This window comes from Megascapheus bottae, chromosome 9 (genome assembly GCF_031878675.1).
Source record: "Megascapheus bottae isolate mThoBot1 chromosome 9, mThoBot2.hap1, whole genome shotgun sequence".
NCBI lineage: Eukaryota > Metazoa > Chordata > Mammalia > Rodentia > Geomyidae > Megascapheus > Megascapheus bottae.
In genome coordinates this window covers 55,777,828-55,798,922 of record NC_143517.1, presented here as the reverse complement: position 1 = coordinate 55,798,922, position 21,095 = coordinate 55,777,828, and the positions used below count along the sequence as shown (strand labels likewise).

The 21,095-nt window shown below is 43.1% G+C and overlaps 1 protein-coding gene across 1 annotated transcript in view; it reads left to right on the top strand.

Moving 5' to 3' along the window:
• Anxa13 (annexin A13) overlaps positions 1–21,095 on the top strand; it is a 45,757-nt gene that overhangs the window by 12,441 nt on the left and 12,221 nt on the right. Inside the window, exons 2-8 of the mRNA XM_090339353.1 lie at positions 3,588–3,663; positions 9,784–9,878; positions 15,092–15,262; positions 18,465–18,498; positions 18,601–18,680; positions 20,014–20,082; positions 20,529–20,630. Of these exons, the coding sequence (XP_090195479.1) occupies positions 3,588–3,663; positions 9,784–9,878; positions 15,092–15,262; positions 18,465–18,498; positions 18,601–18,680; positions 20,014–20,082; positions 20,529–20,630 (627 nt within the window). The remainder of the gene's footprint in view (positions 1–3,587; positions 3,664–9,783; positions 9,879–15,091; positions 15,263–18,464; positions 18,499–18,600; positions 18,681–20,013; positions 20,083–20,528; positions 20,631–21,095) is intronic.

Below are 21,095 nucleotides of genomic sequence, written 5' to 3'. Positions count from 1 at the left end.
GTTCCATTTCTGCTTTTGGGGTAAGTTAATTAGAGAAAAGAATCTCACCAACTTCCCTTCCCTGGCTGGCATCAAACTACAACTCTCAGATCTCAGCTTCCTGTACAGCTAAGATTACAGGCATTAGCCACCAGTCATAGTGACCTGCCATTTATTTATTTATTTATTTAGCCAGTCCTGAGGCTTGGGTTCAGGCACTCTCCTTGGACACTTTTTGCTTAAGGCTAGCATTCTTCCACTTGAGCCACAGCACCACTTGTGGCTTTTTCTGTGTATGTGGTTCCAGGGAATCAAATCCAGGGCATCATGCATGCTAGGCGAGCACTCTACCACTAGGCCATGCTCCCGGCCCTGCCATTTATTTTTTAATTCATTCACATGCCTCTTGTGAAAGAATATATTCTCCTTTTCCAATCTTGATGCTATCCAAATAAAAAATCAGGATCCAAGGACTAGCTAAGTTTGAGTGTAGTAAAGCATGTGTGAATTTCAGGCTGTGCCCTGGATAATCTTGGTAACCATATCACACATAGAGCAACCAGTGTGCAATCTCCTTTGAGACCATCCCCATCTGGGAAGCTGCTGCTACCCAGAAGATCTTACTAGAATGATCCCTTTCCATTTCCAGGTTCTGACTTCCTCCATCTGGGAATTAGACTGGGACAGAGACCTTTCCCTAGGTGTCCGATTTGGTCTGTCCCCTGGCTGTCATCTCAGGGGCTCCACAGAGAGGCCACTTCATTTCTGAGTGGTTGCTGTGCTATAGCAGAGGCTTCTTGAGTCAAAGTGAGGGTGGGGGCTTTAGTGTTCTTTCTTTCTCTAGGGGATCCTCGCAACTCAGTTTATTTTCTCTGCCTCCTCCTGTGACAGCAGTGGGTCATTCACTTTCTTGTTTTAAAAGATGTACAATATATGAGCTTACCAAAAGGAAGAAGACTGGAGTTGGAAAGTTCCCAGCTTGCCCAGCCCCAGGCAGTGCCTCCAGTCCCATGGACCCCAGGCCTCCCTCTTCCACCCATCCATGCTGGGCAGAGGGCCGGGGTCAAAGGTCGTCATAACCCTCTCCTCCCCTGGGTACAAGTGCAACTGGTGTTGGGACTTTATCCCAGCTCCAGAATGTCACAGCAAGGATTTGTAACCACTCTACTTCCTTGTGTGAAATACATGCCTGCACTTACAGCTCCAAGCTGTCGATGATGCTGGGAAAAGGAAGTGCCATTTACAAGATGGAAATTTCTCCTGCAGGAAATACAAAATGCACATGCTTCGTTAGTCTTTGTTTTGAGCTTTTCACAAATGACTTCATTTATGTTATTATCTCCACTGACCAAGAGGAAGCCACAGCACAGAGAAGTTGCAGAGCTTACCCAAGGCCACACAGCTAATAAGCTGAGATCCAAATCCAGCTTGATTGGAAGTACTGTAGTCTGTATTCTGTGACTACATAATAAAGATTATGATAGCTTGGGGCATGGTGAGCTATAGATGTATATAGGCTAAATATCTATCATCTATACAGATTGAAAGCTGTTTAGCTATATAGCTTCAATGCTGAAGGTGTAGCCCAAGCAGTAGACCACTTTGCCTAGATAGCTCAAAGCTGTGAGTTCAAACCATCGTACCCCTTCAAAAGGAAAAAAAAAAAACTCGCTTAGAGAAATAGCTTCAAAACTGTTGAAATGTGTAAAATGGGAATCCCCTCCACAAATATATAGTATTAGACATACATGTATAAAAGTATATTTACATATATCTTCATATATGTGCATACATCCCCTAAACGTGTTGAATATAAATCTGCATAAATATCCATTTATGAAATGTTGGGAATGCCATTTTGTAAAAAGTTTGTAGATTTTGCAAATCTCATTATACAACAAAAAGCTAAATGATGGCCCAAGAATCAGAGAAGGCCTGACATGGAAGCAGTCTCTTATAAATTCAGCAATGGAAGGGTTATCTCACATAAACTTCCCACCCTTGCAAAGCAAATACTGCCTCCCTTCCACAGATGAGGAAAGCACAACTTATAGGTGAGTGGACCCAGTTCACATGCTGCCAAGGGGCAGTAACACATTCAAAGAAGAGGTCCCTTGGGCTAAATGTCCAGACTTTTTATAACCACTTCTATTGGTGCCTAAACTCCTGTCATCTTTGTTTCCTGGATATCCATTTGAGCCCCATTTAAACAAAACAAAGGGAGGTGTGTTGTTCTGCTTCCCCACTGCCCAGAGGCCAAAAGCAAGTGGCATCTCCAGGGAGTCTCCCCTCCCCCCCCCCTCATCCCTGAGCCCTTGCTAGAATCCCGTGCCACCAACTCTGCACCTGACTGGCATCTGTGTCCTGTGAAGTTTTGCTCTGTAGATTTAGGTTTTAAAATCACAATGAAGTGCATGAACTGCTGGGTCCCCAATTAGGCCAGAGAATATAAGCTCTTCCCAGCTCCTAGGAAGGAGACATAGGACACCCCTGCATCAGAGATGTGAGTAGCTGGCAAATATAGACAATTATAGATGCAGCCACCCAGATGAAACAGCTTCCAGAGTCTGTCTGCTGTCTGCCTGCCTATCCCTCCTCCCTCCCTCCCTCTTTCCCACCTTTCTCTCCCCCTCTCATCTCTCATCAGCATCCTTTTCACCATAATTACCCCCCTGATTCATTTGCTCTGAAACCAATGACTGCTTTTTCTTCTTAAGTACATTAGAAAGTCAACCACTATGGTTAATGGAGGACCATATAAAAAGCCAGGACTGTATTTTATATTACTTGTCAGAAAACATTATCAAGAATTAAGAGGTCATCTCTATGCCAGCAGCCTTCCATAGAGTCCCCCAGATAACAATGATTTGAGCGATATTACGCATATTGACTTAGCTTTTGACCTTGGATAAGCAATTTTCCCAGTTCCAAAGGCCTTTCCCTCATCCCCACCCCCTCTGTTATGCAATGAACTGCCAGAGTCAGAAAGTCCCAGTTCTGGGCCTGGCTCCAAAGCCATCATTCCTGGCCTGGTTCATCTCAGACAAGTCTCCACAAACTACTGGAAGCTCTTACACCTTCTTTGTTCAGAGAGGAAAAGCTATCCTGTACAAGAAAGCCCCCCTGCCCTTACTAGGCTGGGTGAATGTGACCCTGGGCCTCCAGGGCCTCTAGGCACAGCCACTTTCAAAGCCTTGCAGTGGAGAAGCTTCAGCTTTTGACCAACAATCCATGTTCCTTAGATATACTTGTGTCTCATTGCAAAAGCAGGGAACCAGCATTTGAGGACATTGGCCTACTGTGTTAGTCTCTGGTTTAGAAACAGACCCACAAAGATGTGGATGACATTAAAATCACTTTTCACAAGTTTGGCCAGGCCAATTATCCTTGGGAACAGAAGAAACTATTCCACTGTGGTTACCCAAGGCCAGCAAACTCCAAGGAGTACCAGCCATTCTCTAGGGCCAGAGCCTCCTCATCTGATTTCTGCACTCACCACATACAAAGTGACAGCTGGCCTTTTGTTTGCTCCAGTTAGCCACCAATTAGCAAAAGGTAATTTAAGCATGACTGTATTATCTATTCACTTTTTGACTTATTTCTTCCAGACCAAAGAAAAAAGTCATGAGGGTTCTGCTGTGGATCGAGATGTCAAAAAACTGCATAAAGCTTGCAAAGGAATGGGTATGGCAAAACATTTCACTTGCTAAGTTGTTTGTGAAGTGGACTAAACTTGATTTCATGATCAACTTTCTCAGGAAGATGGTCTACTTGTTAGATGCATTCCAAGCCTGATCCACTGATTCTAATGACCTCTTTACTCCAAGTCCCAAAGTTATAATCATATCTTATTAGTTGGGGGGAATTATGTAACAGAAGCTAGATCTTGTGGCATTTAATTTAACCTTCTGGGGGAGGGAAACTTCCTGAAAAGTACAGTTTCTACAGTCCTAATCTTACCTACATCAGACCCTTTTATGGAAGATGCTAGGGCATCAGTGGGTGGGAAACTCTATCTGGAAGTAAATCAAAAGAGGGCAAGGAAGTGGTCAAGGTCAGCCATTCAGGGTTAGAACTGGTAAAAAATATAATATATGTCCATGAGTGGAGCCCTAGGCAAGAGATCATGAAGGTGAATCCAGGACCATGATGGACTAAGGCTCACAGCATGGAGATCAGTGCCTTTAGTTAAGAATATAGGACCCAGTGTGATGCAATGCCTGTTGGCCTGAGAACTGGAGATGTGGATAATGAAGGATTTTCAAAGCCAGATCAGGCAAAAAAGGAGTAAGATTTTTTTTTTGTCTAAAACAAACCAACCAAAACACACCAGGTGCTAGTAGCTCACACCTGCAATCCTAGCTACTTAGGGGGCTGAGCTCTGAGGACCACAGTTTGAAGCCAGCCTAGGGGAAAAAAAAAGTCCATGAGACTCTCACTTCTAATTAGCTGCCCAAAAGCTGCAAGCTGCCCTATGGCTCAAGTGGTAGAGCTCCTTGAGCACAAAAGCTTAGGTCCTGAGTTCAAGCCTCAGGACTCCTGGAACACACACACACACACACACACACACACACACACACACACACACAAACGTGGGTAGCAAATACATGTAGGATCTCTGGGTCCGAGGCCACCCCTGAGGCAAAAGGAGAGACAGTATTTAGAAATAAACAAACTATAGCAAAAGATCTTGAGCAGAGTAGTAAAGTGTTTGTCTAGCATACATGAGGCCACATGAGTCCCTGAGCACAATTCCTAGTAACATTATAAACAAAATAAAGTTAAATAAAAGAAAAAGAAAAGGGGGCCTGGGACCCAAGGAAGCAACTGATGAAATATGGCTCTAATCCATAGAGTCAGAAGGAGGGAGGATCTAAACCACAGATAGAAGAATTTGCCTTGAATTGGAGGGTGGAGGGAAGGAGGATAGATTGAGAGCTGAGTAGCTAGATAGACTCTAAGTGTTGCAGGGGAAGAACTTAAAGGTAGTCTTCTGGTAACTTGCCATTGCTCAGTGAGTGGGAGGTGAAATTGCTGCTGGCTTTGACAATGGAGGATAAGGCTTATGTAGAATATACCCTGAGTACCAAAGGAGGGGGAAATATTCAGGAAAGTGTTGTCTGACTCTGAGATCCCCTTTTGATAGGGAGACAATGGTTTCTCATGGCTGCAGCAGAAGTCAACATTCTCTTACATCTCGAAAGCATGCTAGGAGAATGGATGTCAGATTGACATATTGATGAGAGGTTCGGAAGCAAATGAGGGTGTTGAGAGGATATAAAGGTCAAGGGTCAGGTTAATTAATTTCCTACATCTCTTATTTTACATTTATTGGGAAATTTCCAAGTTTTAGGCACTTTTCTATGCAAAATCTCATAAAGGTCTTATTCTATTTTATTCTCATGAAAATCTATTTTTCTGATGAAGGAATTAAGGTCCAGAGAAGTTAACTAACCTTTCCAAGTCACAAAGCTAGTTAATGATGAACACAGATTGATCTTATTCCTGTTACTCACTCTAAATACCACAACTTTAGAAGCATTAGAATTAGGTCACCTAAGCTACACTGCTACTACACAGAGGGGTGGAAAATGAGACTGGAATGACATTGCCCAGTGCTACTATCAGCTGAGAAAAGCCACTGGAGTTCCCAGGGTACTTCATTGAAAAAACTTGTTGAATTATTCATATACCCTAGATTTTAAGCTTTTACAGTATATAATTCCATGGGTTTTAGTATATGCACGAAATGGTGCAACCATCACCATTAATTTAGAACATTTCATCACCTCCAAAAAAAAAATCCCAAGCCTCTTAGCAGTCTCTCCTTCTTTCATCTCCCTGCCTCCAGCTCTAGGCAATCACTAATCTAATACCTGTCTCTAAGGATTTGCTTGCTATGCTCACTTCATATAAACAGAATCATGCAATTTGTGGCCTTTTATACCTGTATGCTTTTAACTTGGCATGGTGTTTTTGTATAAATAAGCACTGGACTTTTTAATCTAGAAAGCTATTAGTAGAGATTCACTTTCCTGGAAATAGGTGCTACAGTAGAATAAATATTGCCATCAATTATGACTCCAGAGAAAAACTAAGATCCACAATGCAAATTCTAAGAGGATGTATTTTGTTTCCATATGAGGAATAGTCAGTCTGCCTTGAGCAAGAACTATTGCAAAGTCTCAAAGGAGTTGGATTTGGCGAAAATCTACTAGAAAAAGGGATTTCTACAATTAAATATCCTTGAGTAAATCAGAGATAGAGGAGAAAGAAAAAGAAAGTAAAGAGGGGAAGAAGTGAGAAAGAAGGAGAGGAAAAATTAGAGGGAGGAGCATGGGAAGGAAGGAGGCAGGGAAAGAGCACACACTGCTGGCAGTGAAAGGGAATGAAAAGTTGTTGGTTTGGGGAGTAGGGCATCAGAGGAACATTCTGAAATCTCTCCCCTCCTTGCTCACAGCCACTGGTACCTAATCTTAAACTGGAAGGTGAGCTGTTGGAGGCTGGCTTTCCGTTAAAGTGACAAGATGCTTATGACTGAGCCTTGCTCAGTAGCTGTGGATTCCCAGGGACTTTCCAAGCAGGCAAAGTTTCCCTGCCACTCTGTGAGGCCCCACCATGACAGTGTAGTTCAAGACACACAGGCCGAACATCTTCTGAATTCAGAGTCACAATATCCTCCTTTCAGTCTTTTAATGTAGCCACAAAATGGGACCAAAATAGCATGTTTCTTTTTGTTGTGGTAGTTGTTTGATGTTTATCTGTTTTGTTTTGGGGTTGGTACTTGGGCTTGAACTTAGGACTGGGTACTGTCCTTTAGCTTTTTCTTTTCTTCCCTTTTTTTTCTTTTTTTTTTTTTTTGCCAGTCCTGGGCTTGAGCTCAGGGCCTGAGCATTATCCTTGGACTTTCTCAAGGCTAGAGCTCTACCGCCTGAGCCTCAGCACCACTTCCAGCTTTTTTTTTTCTATATATGTGGTACAAAGGAATTGAACCCCGGTCTTCATGCATGCTAGGAGAGCACTCTACCACTAGGCCAAACTCCCAGCCCTTCCTTAGCTTTTTCACTCAAGGCAAGCCTTCTACTGCTTGAGCCACACCTCCATTTCCAGCTTTTTGCTGGTTAATTATCTCATAGAGTTTCTTGCTCAGGCTGGCTTTGACCCATGGTCCTTAGCAGCACCCTAAGTAGCTAGGATTACAGGCATGAAACCACCTGCACTGGGTCAACAGAGTTGGTGTCTGTGTAGAGCACTTGCTGTATTCTCCGTGCCAAACTGGACCCACATATCCATCATCCTGTTTACTCCTCTGAACCACTCTATAAAGTTAGCATTGTTTCAATACTTAGATGACAAATGAAGGTTTAATATCTCTTCCATGGTCACTGAGCTGTAGGTCATAGAAGGAAAGTGGAGCCACAGGGAACTAGAGTCTGTCCAAAGACCTCTGATTTAGCTGACAGCCTCTAGTCCCATGGTTAACTACATGGATGCACGATGGCACTATTGGCAACATTTGTCTCCAAGACGCAGTGTACCAAAACACGCATAGGATGGCAGGCAGCTGCCATTCATAGATTCTGCCTCAGAGCCTCTGGGGAACTTGGCTCCACTGATCCTGTGACTTCAGACTTCGGATTTCAGAACTGAACACAGAAGCTGTTGTATGTAGCCACCAGGGTTGTAATCATTGATACAGCGGCCTCAGGAAATGAATACAGAGAAAGGTCATCATGGGCACAGGCAGGCAAGATCCTTCATTGGCATTTGCCCTGCCCCTATGTCCAAGGAGGACGGTGAGTGGTATGGGGGAGGAGAATGAACTTGAACTGGGACCACAGCCTCCTGGGTCAGCCAGGCCTATGGAGGGACAAGCTGCACCCCTGCCACTGTTTATTTGGCCCTGTGGCCTCTGCCCAGCTAAAACACCACTCAGTAGCCTTTTAGAAAATTGCTAGGAAAGCAAACCACAGAGGCCCCAGGCACTTCGCAGGCTGGAGATCACTCCAGCTCTGACCTCGGCTGTGTAATTACTCCTGGCCTCTAACGCATTGCAGGGTTTCAGGGTCTTTCTTGTCTCTGTTTGAAAGTCTTTCCCAGAACCACTGGGGACTGGCCCCCGCGCCTCAAACCATTGTAAAATGTTTACAGGAAATTGGTCACCAGCATGCACCGCTTATGTGAATGGCTTATGTGTTGTGAAATGCAGAATGAGGTCACCTTTCAGCAAATTGCTTCTTGATGAGGTAGCAGAAAACTCTCCCAGGATCAACCGAAAACCTGCACTCCAAGAGCTGGAGAGAAACCATGGTGCCATTGTCATAAGTCTAGAAAAGAAAGGTCTTTTTTGGTGTTTTTTTTTTTTTTGTTGTTGTTTTTTAAGGAACCTAGTTTCCCTGATTACACAGATATGGATAAAGCACTTTGTATTATAATGTATGATACATGTTGCTTCAGAGTAGTGAGAGTATAGTGTTGGTCCTGGCTGTATACAGGCCATTTGAGTATCACATGCAATTCAGGAATGCAGACAAGATTCCATCACAGTAGAATACAAACTTTCCATTCATTCCTTTGTGTGTGTGTGTGTGTATATACCTTCATTAATTCAACCCCTCCCCAACAAACACTGGGAGCTGTCTATGTGGATGTGTCAGTAGACAAACACCTACGTGAAACTTGCAGCTTATTATAGCCTGGCCATCCAGAACAGAGCATGTGAGAAACAGCAGGAGGGCTGCCCTATTTGTCTAGAAAAGCTTGGTGAGTTGAGTCGTGAATTGGGAGTGGAAAAGAAGGGGAAGATCAGAGACAAATGTGTCCTGGGTAGAGAGAATGGCTGTGGCAAAGACCTGCTGGTAAGAAGGGAAGTGCTGCTTGCTCTAGGAGCTGCACTTCAGATCTAGAATGGATTCACCGGAACTTGTAAGAGATGCACAAGAAGACAACTAGAAGGTACTTCACAAAGTCCCATGGGCTCTTCTGAACAGTCGAGACTATTCTACGTTGGAAGAAACCCATGTGGAAAGGTTAGAACAGAAGGCTAATGGAAATGGAGTGTAGGAAATCAGGAAGCCAGGATGTATCCCAGGTTCCAGTCAAGCTATCACACCTAATGGAGGCAGGAGGGCTTCTTGCACAGTCTGTGTCATTTCTAGACCTGAGGTGCTCAAATCCTGAATGTGGATGAAGCAACCCAATGGCAAGTGATTCTGTTGAACTGAAAGGGGAAGGTTCAAGTTCTACTAGTAAGAAAAGGAAATGCTTCTGAGATTTCTAGCACTCTGAGATTGAAAACTCAGTCCCAAAATAAGTAACAGGATATCTGTTACATAGGTGAACTCCAGGAGAAAATGGAGAGGAATGATGTAAACAATAATGTTGGAATCTAACCAGAATGAGTAGGGCCATTAACTCTTGCTATTTATTTATTGTGTGTGTGTGTGTGTGTGTGTGTGTGTGTGTGTGTGTGTGTGTATACCAATCCTAGGGCTTGAACTCAGGTTCTGGGCACTGTCCTTGAGCTTTCTCAAGGCTCTCACTGTACCACTTGAGCCACAGCACTACTTCCAGCCTTTTCCGTGTATGTGGTACCACAGAATTGAACTCAGGGCTTTATGCATGCTAAGCAAGCACTCTACCACTAGGCAACACTCCCAGTCCCCATAAAACCTAGCTAGAGGGTTCATTTGGTCCCACTAAGGCTTCTGACTTCCTTTAAGCTAGAGATATGGCTTCCTCAAACTTGTGCCTCAGCATCTTGTCTCTTGTTCACTGTGATTTTGTTTCTTTCCTTCACTTTAGGAACTGATGAAGCAGCCATCATTGAAGTCTTGTCGAACAGGACATCAGAGGAGAGGCAGCAAATAAAGCAGAAGTATAAGGCCAAGTATGGCAAGGTGATTACAGGGTCTTTAAGACATGGCTTTGACTGAGCTAGCCCAGGAGAAAAACTGAAACCCTCATTTACAACTTTTAATTAAGTGCAGAAAAACTGAAACTGCTTTGCTAATGTAATAGCCTATAAAATCTAAACTCTTTAAGTCATTCTTTTTGTTGTTGTTGGTGGTGGTGGTGGTGGTTGTGGGGTTTGAACTCTAGGTAGGCCTCAGTGCTGCCCTAAGCTCAAGAATAGTGTTCTACCACTTTGAGCCACAACGCCACTTCCTAAGTCCTTCTTTAGGCAGCATGTTTCTATTTTAAAAATGGTCCTTGGACATTTTTTCCACTCAATTTGGAATAATCTACATAGTAACATATAGATAGCCCAGTGATATAAAACTCAGGGTTTTATGCCGGGCATTGTGGCTCATGCCTATAATCCTAGCTACTCAGGAGGCTGAGATTTGAGGATCAAGGTTCAAAGCTAGCCCAGACACCAAAGGACCTGAGACTCTTATATCCCATTAACCTCTAGAAAATGGGAAGTGGGGTTTGAGCTGAAGAGCTCAAGGACTGCACTCAGGCCCAGGAGTAGGATGGTAGCCTTGAGGTGAAGAGCTCAGGGACAGTGTCCAGGCCAAGTTTAAGCCCATGACCCACAAAAAGTACATTAATAAATAAATAAATAAAACTCAGGGCTTTATAAAGGAACTTTTAGTTTATTCAACCATCATCATAAATCATATATTCTTCCTAAATTCTTAGTATAGGAAACGTAACCAAAAAAACCCTTTCATTTCCCATCTTTTTTTTTTTTTTTTTTTTTTTTTTTGCCAGTCCTGGGCTTGCGCTCAGAGCCTGAGCACTGTCCTTGGACTTTCTCAAGGCTAGAGCTCGACCACTTGAGCCTCAGCACCACTTCTGGCTTTTTTCTATGTATGTGGTACCGAGGAATCAAACCCGGGTCTTTGTGCATGGTAGGCAAGTACTTTAACCACTAGGCCAAACTCCCAGCCCCAAAAACCCTTTCATTTCCTTAAGCACTACCCATTTTCCTTTACATTTCTTTGCATTTTCTCTTTTCTTTTTTTTTTTGCCAGTCCTGGGCTTGAGCTCAGGGCCTGAGCACTGTCCTTGGACTTTCTCAAGGCTAGAGCTCTACCACTTCTGGCTTTTTTCTATGTATGTGGTACCGAGGAATCGAACCAGGATCTTCATGCATGTTAGGCAAGCACTTTAACCACTAGGCCAAACTCCCGGCCCCTTCTTTTGCATTTCCTTCCTTTTCTTTCATTCTTTTTGCTCTTGATAATGTTATTATGTATAGAAGCCTTCAACTATGCTGTCTTGATTCTTCATTAATTATAATGAATACTATTTTAACCTTTTCTTATTGCCAGTAGAATTATCTTTATGGAAAGTGACATTACTCATTATGATTTGGATTTTATTCATATTTATAAAAACCTTTATGGTTTTGATCACTATTTGGAGAGCCAGAGATCATGAAAATACAAACAGAAGTGGGGGTTGCCAACTTATTTGCCATTGGTCAGCTAACAACATGTGCATGTGTGCACATATGCACACGTGTGCATAGACACACCTATATGGTGGTACTGGAGCTTGAACTCAGGACCTAAGCTCTGTCTCTTAGCTTTCTCACTCAAGGCTGGTGCTGTACAAACTTAAGCCACAAGCCCACTGCCAGGATTTTGGTGGTTAATTGTAGATAAGAGTCTTATCAACTTTGCTTCAGGACTGGTTTTGAATCATGATCCTCAGGTCTCAGCCTCCTAAACAGATTGAAAAGATGATCTACTAGCACCCAAGTAGCTTAAAAAATACTTTCATCAGCGGCGGAAGTTTGGCCTAGTGGTGGAGTGCTTGCCTAGCATGCAGGAATACCCGGGTTCGATTCCTCAGTACCACATACATAGAAAAAAGCTGGAAGTGGTGCTGAGGCTCAAGTGGTGGAGTTCTAGCTTGAGAAAGTCCAAGGACAGTGCTCAGACCCTGAGTTCAAACCCAGGACTGGCACAAAAAGAATTCTTTCAGCTTCAGTATTTTCACATACAGAATGAAGATGATCACTTACACCCCTATTTGGTTACTGGGGTCAAACAGAATAATTCCAGAACACATCTATAGAGGAAAATGACAACAGCTAAGATTGTGTCCATTGCATAGATAAGGAAGTGAATTTTATACATATATATGACTGAAAGAAAATCATACATGTTCTTAAAAAGTCAGAACTCAGCTAAATTTTCTGTCTTCAAAGGCAGTGTCCATTCTAGGAGAATCCAGTGCCACTGAGGAGCTATTTACTTATTATATACAAAATGCCTAGACACCTGTAATTTTGGAGTTTTTCTTCTCTCCTAACAACCAAACTTGCCAATGTCATTTTTTATGAAAACAAATGAGTCTCCAGATCAACTGCATTTGAACTTGAACAGAATAGAGTTTTCATCCTGTCCACACATCTAACTTGAGCCACCCCTTTCCCAATTTATATATTTATTTCCACTAATATGGAAAGTCAGACAGCAAGGCATCTTAAATTTTAGTCTGAAATAAAAGTAGGTCAGGGCTGAGTATGTCTGCTGTAAAGAGAGGTAACACACTGATATAATACATTGTGATATCTCCATGTGTCAAGTGCTTGCTGCCTTTCTAGCTTTCAGATGGGCTTCAAAGAGTTAAGATCACCAAACTATTGCTCCTAAAGCTGGAGAATGTCACAGATGATCAAACCCAAGTCTCCATGACAACTGAACTCCAGCAAGAATAGCCATTCAAGGTCACACAGCTAGTTAGTGGGAAAAGCCAAGGTATCCTGAACCCATGCCTTTAGCCCAGCAGAACATAAACATACAAGGATTTGTTCTCATGCTTGTGGCTTATAAGGGCAGGCAGCTGGTATTTTTCTTCTCTACAGGTCTCTATCTAATGCCCTTCTGACTTGACCAAAATAGACTTCCAATTTTTAGGTGGATTTATACCACATAGCCTTGAGCAAAACCCTATCTTCCTGTACTTTACCTTCAGAGGATGCATTGTGAAATGCTGTGACATCCATGGCACAGAAGAAAATTCTTACATCCCTCTTTTTGGGGGTACGGTCTTTACTAGGCAGGCGCTCTACCACCTGAATCATGCCTCCAGCCCCTTGCATTAGTTTAAAGTCCAGTCTTCATTTATTCCCAGGCCAACCTGGGCTGTTGTCTTCCTACTGGTGATTCCCCATATCACTGGGAATCATAATGATGTATCATCATGCCAATCCATATTGATTGCCCTTTGGCTGAGCTAACAGGCTGCTGCAACCCATCCATGCATCCGTTGAGATGTTGTCTTAAAAACTTCTTTTTTCCCTCAAACCTGAAATCACTCCATCTCCATCTCCCAAGTAACTAGTATTATAGGCTTGAACCACTGAGACAAGTTATTACATATCTTAAGATGTCAGGTCCCATACGTAACTTGTGGGCAGGGATGGGAGGGAAAAACTAGGGTAGTAAAAAGAAAGGTGTGACATTGGCCAAAAACAAAAAAGACAAAAAGCGGAAGTGTCTTCATTACCTGACGTATAAGTACTAACCCCTCTGTACAGCATCTTCATAATAACAGTAACCAGGCACTGGTGGCTCACATCTGTCATCCTAGCTGCTCAGGAGGCTGATCTGAGGATCACAGTTCAAAGCCAGCCTAGGCAGGAAAGTCCATTAGATTCCTATTTCCAGTTAACTACCAAAAAGCCAGAAGTGAAGCTATAGCTCAAGTGGTAGAGTGCTAACCTTGAGTAAATAGAGTTCACAGACAGATCCGAGTTCAAAAACCCCAGGACCAGCACATGAAAAAAAAATTATATTTTAAAAAGATGGCAGATTCAAGGATCTTGCACGCAGAGATTCATCTGAAAAACCATCGATTTATGTCCTCTCAGAAAATGTCCTGCAGTGTGGAATACTACGCATATACATAATAATATGTAATATGTAACAATACTTATATAAATAATATAATATACATATAATGTTCTACAATCTATATTATATAAATATAATAATGTATCACATAATATATATGTGTTTACTATTATATAATATATAAATATATACAGGTCATATAATTTATATAATATATAGTATATAAATATTACATATAACATATACCTCGTAATAGATGATATTACGCTTCATATATTATATATCTTATATACTAGAAAGCATTTATTTAGCATTTTAAATGTGCCAGACAGTGTGTTCATTGTTTATTTGGATACTATCATTTAGCTCTCCTAATAAGCATAAGAGGTAATCCTGTTGTTCTTCCTTTTCTCTAGAGAAGAAAATGGACTATTGGTAAAATTAATTTTCTCAAGGTCTCAATGCCCCTATGACCAAGTCCTAGTCTCTGTGTCCAGTTGAATAGCTAGCCTCTGCCCTTGCTTTCATTTGAGTCCCTGAGACACTGGCTGGGCTTCAGGTCTCCTCTCTGACCCACCCTGGCTTTCAGTTAGCATGAAGGTCCTTCATTGAAGTTGGGCATTGAAAACTCCAGATAACGCTATAATCCAGATGTCTATCACAGCAGCTCATCAGAGGGAGAAAGGAAGGAGAAGACAGTTCACTTGTGATGAGAAGATACTTTCAGAAAAGATGAAGACAAAAAAACCCTACTGAAAACAAGGTGCAGGGAGATTTCATGAGTCCTTTCTCACACACAGTCCTTTCAGGATATATCAAGATAACCAAAGTGACTATCCATTTGACCAATTCAGACAGCAAATGACCAGATTCCTCTAAAAAAAAATGGCTCTTTCAGTTTTCTGTAGCTGAATGTTTGAATAGCAAATCAAGTGTTTCTGAGGTTCAGTAAACAGACACAATGCCAATAAATCTCCTGCTCACTTTGTAGGACTTTCTTGAAAATCAGCTGAGAAAAGTCCTGTGACCTCCAAAATGTCCTATAAACATTATTGTGATTCACCTTGGCATCTCCATCCCTGACCGGGAAAGTTTCACTGCTTCCTGGCCAACCTTGGGGAAGATACATGGGTGGTCATGGCACTCACTGCCTGTTAGAACAGGTGCTCTTGTGTTGCATCACTCCATGTATGTCCAGGTGTCCTTTCCACCTTGAGCCCATGGAGTGAGTGTTGGCGGACACCTGTCCATCTCTTCCCAGGTCACACCTGCTCAGTCTCTTGTGTTTCCTACAGGACCTGGAGGATGTGCTCAAGAGTGATCTGAAAGGAAACTTTGAGAAGACAGCCCTGGCTCTTCTGGACCGTCCCAACGAGTATGCGGCCCGGCAGCTACAGAAGGCTATGAAGGGAATGGGCACCGACGAGGCTGTGCTCATTGAGATCCTGTGCACAAGAAGCAATAAGGTCAGTGTCTCACGAGCCCTCGCACCAGGTCCTTGAGTTCCCGTCCACTCACCCAGAAGAGATGGCTGCCCCCGACAAAGAAGCTACCTGCTGCATTCTGTCCATGAATGAGCAGAAGTTGGGTGGCCTTATGTCTCCCTGGCCTGTGCAAGAGAGACATGTCTACCAGAGGTTAATCTTTGTAATGCCACTGGCTTGATAAGATTAGATCCTTCTAGAAGAGCTATGTCAATCTAGATGGCTTTTTTCCCCTTACCTGATATAGTTTTGTGTGTAGGAGGGGTAATTCTACTTGACCTCTCACCAGATTCTCGTCAAAGCATGTGGGGTTGGTTTTAGTGTCTCATTCATGGTGGTTACTTGACATACAGTACAAAAAGTCTATAATGACGCAGAGAGGCGGCTGGTTCTAGGATCCCCAGCAAACATTCTAATGGCTTCCAGCACCCTCTGAATGGTTGTATGTCTTTCTATCAGGACACCCCAACCCCTTGTTCCTTGGCCACATGCCAACCTGAAAAGAGCTTTTGTTAAGGGCCAGCAAAAGCTCAAAAGCTCACGTGTCATCAAGGAATTCAACAAGAGTAAACAGGGTCCACAAATGGTCAGTAGGAACTCTTCCCTCTTCCACAACCACCCATCACAGCAGAGCCAGGAGGTCTAGGAAAGAAACTTCCAGAATAAACATGCTGAGGCCTCCCAGTAAGAAACAGCAGCAATGGTGAGTGCAGACAACAAAGACAAGGTGAAGCAGCTCTTGAAGGTTAAATGGCTTTACAAAGCCTTGAGTGCTATCTGCTCACGCTATTTGGCCCTAGCTGGGGCTCCACTATTTTGCCAAAGTCTTGCTCCCACTTCAAACCTAGCTATTAGCATTCCTGATCTCTTTCCCATGAAATGGTAACACCCTCCCCCCACCCCCAATACACAAATATGCACACGTGTCAGAATAATGCCTCAGAGGAAGGTTAGCACAGACTCCGGTGACGTCACTAAAGCAAGACCCAGGTGACGCCACATCACTTTTCCTCGTCCTATTCCTCCTCTTCCCAGAAGCAAGAAGTCCAATATTATCACAACCAATGCTTGCCTTTGTGAAAAGATTGATTTCATTATTATATTTATTTCCTTCAGGAGTGAACAGCCAAGGCTTTTTGTCCAATCAGATAGGTGTGCTGGCACACAGAAGAGAGAAAAAGCACTGCCCTCTGATTTGCATTCTGAACTATGTGTGGGTGGTGCCATGAGAGAAAGACCTGCTCTTTCATACTGTAGGCTCAAGGGTAAACTAAGGCTACTTTGAAGTGAGCTACCTGGCATAAGTTAATATGCAAAACAATTCCCTGTCCTGGAAAGAAACTTTCTCTCCTTCCCACATCAAATTGTTTCCTGAATGAAGCCATGTTTGAAGAAGAGAAAAACTAGAAATTATCCAAGCCACCCTCTGTAGGCAGCTGGCTAAATAAACTGCAGCTTAGGATAGGATGTTTTTATTTATTTTTTAAATTTTTTTTGGTGGTTCTCTTTTTTATTGTAATTAATAAAACGGTTACATGATATTTGCCAAATAGAAGGTGCATTAATTCACATATATTGATACCCTTTCACATGTCTTAGTCCCCATTACCCTCCCCTGCACCCCGCCCCCGTCTTGGTTGTCCCCCCTTCCAAAACACCAGGCAGACCAGACATAGCAATCTGTGCCTATAATCTCAGGCAGAGATCAAGAGGATCAAGGTTCAAGGCCAGCTAGCCAAAAAGTTAGCAAGACTTGATCTCAATCCATAGCTGCGCATGGTGGCAGGAGCCTGTCTTTTTGGCTAGGAGGAAAATATGGGCAACCTAGGAAAAAGCATGAGCTCCTATCTGAAAAATAATTAAAGCCAAAGGGCTAGAAGTATGATTCAAGTGATAGGGCACTTGCCTAGTAAGCATGAGGCTCTGAGTTCAAACCCTAGTATCTCCGAAAAACAAACATTAGGTGACTATGTCCACACAAGCTGCATCTCCAGCACAGCAGGGAATGAACACATAGGTGACACCTGACACATGCACAAAGCAATTCTTCATGTTTCTGGTAGTAATATACAAGTACACAAAGCAAAGCAAAGTGCTTACAAGATACACTCATGGATGGGGCCGGGACTTTGGCCTAGTGGTTAAAGTGCTTGCCTAGCATGCATGAAGACCCAGGTTCGATTCCTCAGTACCACATACATAGATAAAAACCGGAAGTGGTGCTGAGGCTCAAGTGGTAGAGCTCTAGCCTTGAGAAAGTCCAAGGACAGTGCTCAGGCCCTGAGCTCAAGCCCAGGACTGGCAAAAAAAAAAAAAAAAAAAAAAAAGATACACTCATGGGCTTAGGGGAGAGAACTGTGACAGGAAGAGGAGATGGTAAAAGGTGTTAGTTTAGCTGTAAGATTTTTCACTTCTTTTCTTTTTAACTGGCATGTAAAAACTACTTATGAACAGATTACAATGTACTTTGTATATGGATCCATACTGAACATCACCTCAAATACTTACTATATATTTAGGGTAAAAAAAATTCAAAATCCTTCTTACCAACTACTTCAAAATAGACACAATTTATTATTGTTGTTATTATTATCTTTGGTCACTCTATCATAAGATAGCTTACTAGAACTTCTCGCTCCTATCTTAATGTAACTGACATCCTTTCTGTCACTTCCCATCTCTTTCACTTCCATTCTCCCCAGGTTCTCTAACCACCACTGTGCAATTTTGACTCCATGAACTTCTTTAGAGTCCACATGAGTGAGATCATGAGGGATTTGTTTTTTTTTTTTCTGTGCCTGGCTCATTTGACTTAACATGACATCCCCCAGGCTCAACCATATTATCACAAAAGACAGGATTTCATTCTTTGTTGTGGCTGAATAGTATTCCGCTGTATAAAATACATTCCATTTTGTTTACCCACCCATCCAGTGATGGATTCTATAGGTTGATTTCACTTCTACGGGTAATAATGGCATGTGTTATTTCATGTGTGAAATGCTTGCACAGTGAAGCTTCCTTCACGTGCAAGGATTTGCCCCCAGGCTCTTCCTCTGCCCTCGAGGGAAGAAGACCAGCGTCCTGTGTCTGGAGACATACTTCTATCCCTTCTCCCTGTGTCTCCATATCTCTTATCCAGTGGTCCTGCATGGGTACTGATTGCTTTTCTTTGCCTTCCTAGGAAATCCTTGCCATCAAGGAAGCCTACGAAAGGCGTAAGTGACCTACTACTCTGGCTTTGGATAAAGTGAGTTCTATTGCAATTGCCTCTGGAAACTGAATTATTCACTTTCCCTCTCCCTTTCCTTCCTCCAAAGTCTTTGGCAAGAGTCTTGAATCTGATGTCAAAGATGACACGGGTGGAAACCTGAGGAAGATCCTAGTGTCTCTGCTGCAGGTGAGAATATGGCCCTCACCCCTGAAATGACCTTAGAGACAGCGTGGCACCATGGCCAAAAAGGCAAAATATACAAACATTTCCATCTTTGATTGCTTAGTGATGTGGTTCCAGTGGTTGAGTGCTTGCTTTGCAAGCCCAGGACCCTGAATTCCATTCACAGTACTACCACAAAAGCAAAATGGTGCTCAGGACTCGGTGATCCTGAATCCATCCACCCAGCAACAGGGAAAGTATCTGACTAAGATTTCTCTTCTCCTAACCATCTGCCCAGTCTATGCGATCAAGGATCTCTTTGGTGAGTACACTTGCTCATCATGCAAAATGGCCTCATTTAGCCAAAGAGCACAATCTAGTATTAGATGGGTAATCTACTCAGGCTCTCAAACAGTGAGCACTGAGATACGGAGCAAGAAGCAGAGTGTCTGAAACCAATAGGGGCTGGTCTATCCCTAGCTGTACACCTACAGCAGGAGTCCAACTTGCTACCCCATGGCCTCATGCCCTTCTTCTACCACTGCTCTTCAAGAACTCGAACCTGATTGGATCAGGTCCACCAACAGTATTGCCCTGTGGATTTTATTTAACTGATTAGGTACCCTACAGAAATCCCCCAGATACCATCTTGCCTCACAGAATGCAGGAGTGACCTCTCATCATCACTGCTTTCACTCACATTCAATGCAGGGCATTATTAGAGGGTGAAGTAGCCAAGGGATCTTAGAATTCTTCCTACCATCCAGGTTATACAGTAGACTTCCATAACTACCCATGACCAACATCTTGAGCTCTTTGGCACTAGGTTAGTGGTTGAAATTAGGTATTTTGAAAGGAAAGACACTTCTTTCTCAATAGACTCATCCTAGGAGATGTTACAGGCTGTTGTCCCTGTCTGAGGTCAGTAACGGGTTTGTGGAAAATGCTAAAAAGGAGAAACAGAGGAAGGAGAGGGGAAGAGAAAGAAGGAAGGGTAGAAGGGAGGAAGAGAGGGAGAGAGAAGAGGAGGAAGACGAGAAGAAAATGGAAAAAGCGAGGAGACAGATGAAGAGGGAGAGAAAGGCAGAGGAGGGAGAAACAGGGAGAGTGAAAGAAGAGAGAGGAGAGGAGAGGACAGATGGGGAGAAAAGAGAACAAGGGAGGGGAAGAGAGGGGATGATTCACCAAAGCTACACTATTTGTTATGCCCAAAAGATGGCAGCAAAGAGCAGGTCTTGAAGCTCAGCCAGGCACAACAGCTTCGGGCCATATCTGGAATCATTCTGGGTTCCAGGACTTTGTTTTCTGTGGTGAGCACAACCTCAAGCGAATAACAATGTCTTGACTCTTCTTCTAGGCTACACGGGCTGAAGGAGATGAAGTGGATAAAGATCTGGCGGGGCAGGATGCCAAAGATTTGTATGATGTAAGTGTGCACGTGTGCCAGTCTCCACAGTGCCTCTTCTGTCCCATTTATTGGCATTGTTTTCAACAAATGTTTCTTTATTTCATACAAATGGAAGTTAATAGGAAAGAAGTGTGACCTTTAAGAAATCACTAGATGCTTACGTTTGCTGTGGACCATCTAGAAAACATTTGTTTCTATTCTTCTTTTGTGAGATAGAACCACCTCAGATCCATATGGGAGCACAAGACAGTAGTCGTAAATAAATATGTGGGTATGTAGAATGTAAATCAATATGGGACTTGTGGGTTAGATGTTTACCGCTCTTGGGCAATCCACTTGACTTCTTTCTATTCAGTCTATATTTTATAATTTCCTGTAAGGAAGGACTGGTTAACTTGATATTCCATTTCTTCCCCAAAGTATCAAAGGACATCATTTCCCATTGTTTGTATCTGTTCTTCCAGGCAGGGGAAGATCGCTGGGGCACCGACGAGCTTGCCTTCAATGAAGTGCTTGCCAAGAGGAACTACAAGCAGTTACGAGCCACCTTCCAAGCCTATCAGAGTGTAAGTAATGTGCCCCCGACCTGTCCTGCTGTTTCCAAAGGTTGAATATAGACCTGGCGACCTCTGACGTTGGTGGGAAGATGAGGTGCTAGATGCTATAGACATGGTACTGTGCACAAGACAGTCTCAGAGTAAAGAACTGTCCACAGGGGACATTGAGGCTGGGACGCCTTGCTGGGGAAGTGGGAAAGCAGTGAGCAAAATGTGGTTCCACCATTGACAAGTGATGACATGTCTCCATCCTCTGTTGTGAAATGGGGACTACAAGCAGCACACTCTCTAGGGTTATTTTAGGGTTAAGTGCTGGCTCACATCTGCAATCCTAACTTCTCAGGAGGCTGAGATCTGAGGATCATGGTTTGTAGCCAGCCAAGGCAATCAAATCCAAGAGACCCTTGTCTACAATGAACCAGCAGAAAAGCCAGAAATGGAAGTGGTACTCAAGTTGTACAGCGCTGGCCATGA